At 36.9% G+C, this 5,141-nt stretch overlaps 1 protein-coding gene across 1 annotated transcript; it reads left to right on the plus strand.

Moving 5' to 3' along the window:
• Positions 1-602: 602 nt before the first annotated feature.
• On the plus strand, positions 603-3,451 carry LOC145064909 (uncharacterized). Its single transcript, XM_079012275.1, has 4 exons — positions 603-1,295; positions 1,387-1,536; positions 1,908-2,467; positions 2,604-3,451. Exons 1-4 carry the CDS (start codon positions 767-769, stop codon positions 3,279-3,281), a joined length of 1,917 nt encoding a protein of 638 aa, XP_078868401.1. The 5' UTR covers positions 603-766; the 3' UTR covers positions 3,282-3,451.
• Positions 3,452-5,141: the final 1,690 nt, after the last annotated feature.

The following is a 5,141-nucleotide window of genomic DNA, read 5'->3' on the forward strand; positions in this document are numbered from 1 at the left end:
TTCACTAATCTATTACTAACCGTCACGAATGTTTTAAAATTCGGGTAGGTTGTTTATCATTCTTGATGGTCTTATTAGTTTCCTCAAATCATACGATTTAAAGTAAGTGATTGCCATCTTCTTTATACTAATCTCAATGCATGCATACTCGATCGCTTTAATAGTTTAATAAACAATGTATACTACTTTAACACCTTTAAATTTAGGTTTTAATTTTGTATAACTTTAAGGTTAATGGCTTAATGATTTTATTTATTACTTTTGTTATGCTAACATTGTATTATCAAATAAGATAAATTTGTTTTTTTTTTCTTTTTTTTTTTTTAAAAAAAAAAACAGGAATCCGATAAAAAATCTACCCTTTTTCTTAATTTATGACCTTTGCTATAAAGCACTAATCACAACAATCACATTGCCAGTGTCATTTCCTTCTGCGTTCCCTTTCCTTTTCCTTTTCCCTTTTCCTTTCTATTGCAGTAATATTTAAGTTTCTTAGCATCTGCGGATATACAAGACTTCTTTTCCTTTATCTTCTCTAAAGTGAAACAATGTCCATGAAAGCAGATTAAAGGTGCCTGTGGATACCTAAGACCAAGCATTAATACAGAGTGCTTTCTGCTCTCTCACCAAACTTTACAATGTTTAATTTTTAAAGCATTCAAACTTAGTGAATTTTGGAGTAGCGCATAGCATTGTACACACACACACACTGAGATCATTAGCCTTTCGCTCATCTGTTCATTTTACATAGTCGTTGTAATTATTAATGGTTGATAACATGACATCTAGAAATTACAGAAGGATCAATGCTGACTTGTATAAAGCTCTGTCGGAAGGAGATGACGCCAAGGTATGTGATGCATGCAGAGACTTGCCAGATGGTCCTTTGCACAAGCTAACCATACATCGCGACACTATTCTCCACATCGCTGGTTACTACAAGCGTAACAAGCTCGTTCTTCAGCTACTCAGTCTGCTACCTGAAGACGAACCCAACAAACTTACATTAAAAAATGAAGCCGGAAACACCATTCTTCATGCCACAGCCACCAATGATAAGACTGTCGAGGCTGCTGCTGAGATCCTTCACCGAGCTCCTTCATTGCTCACCATGACTGACAGGCTTGGAGAGACGCCTTTTTTCCGTGCAGCCCGTTATGGCAAGATCAAGAGTTTCTATTTTCTTAAAGGTGAAGTGAATAGGAGATTTCCAGAAGAGGCAGACTTAACGGGTTTTCTTCGAAGAAATGATAAAGCAACTATACTTCACGTTGCAATCCATAGCGAGAACTTTGGTAAGAGTGTTTACAGTGATATATGGTCTTTTTTCCTTTTTAAAAAATTTCCAGCAACCCGAATTTCTAATATATGAATGTGCATGCACAGATTTGGCTCATGATATTGCTGAAGCTTATCCAATGTTGATCGGTGAACAGGATGGAGATGGGATGACTGGTCTTCAACTTCTTGCCTGCAAGCCATCTGCTTTCAACCATGGATTCGAAGAGAATTTCTTCAAGCGGTTCATATCTAAGTGTATAATAATACTAAGACCCCATTTGTTACACAAAACCCTTTATTGTGTTTGCATGTATTCGAACTGAAGTGGACTAAAAAGGGACAAAAATTGCATTTTTTGTCCCACACAAAAAGGGGAACAAGGTGGGATAATTAGGGACTCCGTGATTCACTCCCAATATCTTGTACATAAAAAGATGTGAATGCGTTTCTTAACGTCATAATTATAAAAAAAAAAAAATAATAAATAAATAAAAAATAATAAAAAAAAAAAAAAAAAAAAAGATATTGAAAGTTTTTGTCAAGTCCAGCCAATGCATACTTGCAAGTGTGGTAGTTAAGCAATTACAACACTCTTTTTAACTTGTTGACTTTTACCTGGATCTCAGTTATTGATTTGAGTGCTAAAGAAAGAACCAGTAGAGTGCCTATCCTGAAAGAAGTTCAGAAACAAAATCGAAAAACGGAATCAGCAAATAAACTTGCAACCATTTTAATTGAAAAAGATGCCTCATGGGAAGCAACATCACCCATGTCAAACCAGAACAGAATTAAACCCCACAAATATGGAGGAGGGATATCGTCTTCAACCATAACTTCTGTAGATATTGTCATCAATGCTCCTACTCATGACTCTCCATTGTTTTTAGCCACAAAATCGGGTTGTACAGAGATTGTAAAGGAAATACTTCAAGTGTACCCTCAGGCCGTAGAACATATTGATGAGGATGGACGTGACATTTTGCATGTAGCCATTAAATATCGAAGAATGGAGATCTATAAAGCTGTGATCAATAGGAAGTTTCCTTTGACGAGGCTAAGGGGGAAGATTGACAAACAAGGCAACTCAATACTTCACATGGTAGGCATGAAAGTTAGCGATCAGAAAACCGAGGGGGACATCAGAAGCCCTGCTGTCGTACTACGAGATGATTTGCTTCTATTCGAGGTAATAATGACATTTTATCCTTTATGCTTCATTTTTTACACACACCGAAACTTTCTTACCCTATATAATAATTGAAGCCTTAGTAGTATGATATGCATAATAACCTTTCTGACATCTTTTTTTTTATTCTATCCAGAGTGTGAAAAATATATGTACCACCTTAGCAACCTTACAGGTAAATAACAAAGGCGAGACTGCTGAACAACTATTCATCGAGAACAATGCACAGCTTCGCATTGATGCCAAAGAATGGATGAAAAGCACAGCTGAGCATTGCTCCATTGTTGCTGTGCTAATTGCCACAGTTGCCTTTGCTGCAGCTTACACTGTACCTGGAGGCCCAAATCAAAGCACAGGTTATCCACTTCTCAAGAGCAAACCATTTTTTATTGTATTTGCCATAGCCGATGCACTTTCCCTCACATTTTCTTTGACATCAGTTATCATATTCCTTTCCATCCTCACATCTTCCTTTCGGTTAAAGGATTTCAAGAACTCTCTTCATAATAAACTACTCCTAGGCCTCACAGTGTTGATACTCTCCGTGTCAATGATGATGATATCTTTTGCTGCCACACTAATCCTAACCATTAGTAGTGGGCAGGATTGGACAAACATTATGTTGTACATGATCTCATTCTTTCCAGTCACTGTGTTTGTGTGCTCATACGTACATCTTTATAAATTGCTCATTAAAGCGTTTGAGGAAAGAGTAAAGATGATTATAGCTTCAATATTGCCTACCCCTGATGTTGAATCAATAAACCACCCCATACATCCCTCTCAACCTCCAACTGCCAATTCTTTTGTTTGATTCTTCAATTTGTCGGCCATACCTTCTTTTTCAAGCAATCTACCTCTTGAATGTCTAATTACTTCATTATTTCTTTATGAGAACAAGGCTTTACTCTATTGTATGACATTAAATTTGTACTATGTTTAGGCTTTCATTTGTTGTGTTTATATATATTGTTGTTATATTAACATTTTTTGTTTTGGGTTTTTTTTCCCTGAGAGATGTCTATTCGAAACAAAAAAAAGTTCATACACCTTCTAAGCTTTGAGTTTGTTGTGTTTATAATAATCACTAGGTTATACACTACTGGAAAAAGTGGTATTACCGACAGAATTTTAGCGACGGAATAATCTGTTGGTAATAGAGATGGAATAGCGACGGATTTTACGGATTATGAAAATCTAAGTCTCATGATTTTAGCAAAACTTTTTCGACGGCTTAACAACCAAAATCATTTATGTCGGTAATCCGTTACATGTTACCGAAGGTTTACCGACGAAAATAAACTAATTTATACTTCGTCACTATTCCGTTAGTAAAATTACCATTTTTTGGAAAATTGGTAAATGAAAATGATAAAGGATTAAATGGTGACCTTCGGTTAATCAGCTAATAGAGTTAATCGTGTTGCGATGCACCAAACTAAGGTGTCGTTTGTTTTTTCGAAGAGAAAATGTCTAAAGTCTGCAGACCACCTTTGCAACCCTCTGTAGCAGAAGAGGGGGATCAAACGGCTGCAACATGTAATAAAAACTTCGTTAGTTTTTTAACCTCTGCAGATTGCTGCAATAAGTTAGATTAAAATGTGAAGATTTTTGAAGCAGGGGGTCAAGTGCTGCATCATGCAACATACGCGCAACAGTTTTTAAGTCAGAAGTTTTCTGAAAAACAATCAGTTGTGAATGACCAAGTGTTGTGCATATGCTCTGCGGCGCAGTAACAAGTGGTTAGAAGAAGTTTTTTGAAAAAACAAACAGCATCTAAAACTTCTCCCTTTCTCTCTGTTCGCTTTAAATGCATCTACGAGAACACCGTCCTCCTCCTCCTCTTGTCAATCATCGTCGGCCTTGTTGTTATCACCGCCACCGCCAGACCTTACAAGACGATCTTCTTCATCACATCCACTTCCTCCTCCTACTACCCAATCGATAATAATCACCCTGAAAACCCTAGTTTCCCCTACTAAAACCCTAGTAACTCCGCTCGTTTGACCTTCTTCATCATCGAAATCCATGAATTCCACCGCACCAGGTCCTTCCCCCGTCTGATCTTTCCCGAACGAGCAGTGGAAGATGTTGTCTTTTCGAAACCCTCTTCTTCTTCCTCGTTTGGCTGATTGCACCGCTCGATCATCAGTATTGTCGGTGCTGTGGAAGACGATTCTATAGAAGCTTTTGATGCCATAAAAGCTTCTGGTGGATCACGAAAGGCATTAAAATCTTTGAGTGCTGGTAATTTCATATTCTCTTTCAGAATAAATTTTTAGACGAATCTCCAAGCTTCAACAACATTACTTCAATGGAATGGTCTTATGAACTTAAAGGAGGAAAGGTTGCACGTATATTTGATAAAAATAAGTTACCATGTACGCAATGCTTTTCCACTCGAATCAGAAAGATCATCCTTCAGTAAGGCTCATTTTCCTTCAAAAATAAAAAATAGGGAAATCGATGACTTGCACTTTTTAGTTCGAAGCATCACAAGAGATGTACCTATTTTACAACTTGACGGCTAAAAGGATTCAACAGTTACGCTAGTGAAACAAAAAGAAATCTATATTCTACCAACTGTTGATATATTTAATCTATTGCAGTTAGAGATACATGTGGTTTTGACTGATAAAAGTATCAACTAGCAAACATTACATGAAATGTCCAT

This window comes from Lactuca serriola, chromosome 7 (genome assembly GCF_051521515.1).
Source record: "Lactuca serriola cultivar US96UC23 chromosome 7, Lser_US96UC23_V15, whole genome shotgun sequence".
Classification (NCBI taxonomy): domain Eukaryota; kingdom Viridiplantae; phylum Streptophyta; class Magnoliopsida; order Asterales; family Asteraceae; genus Lactuca; species Lactuca serriola.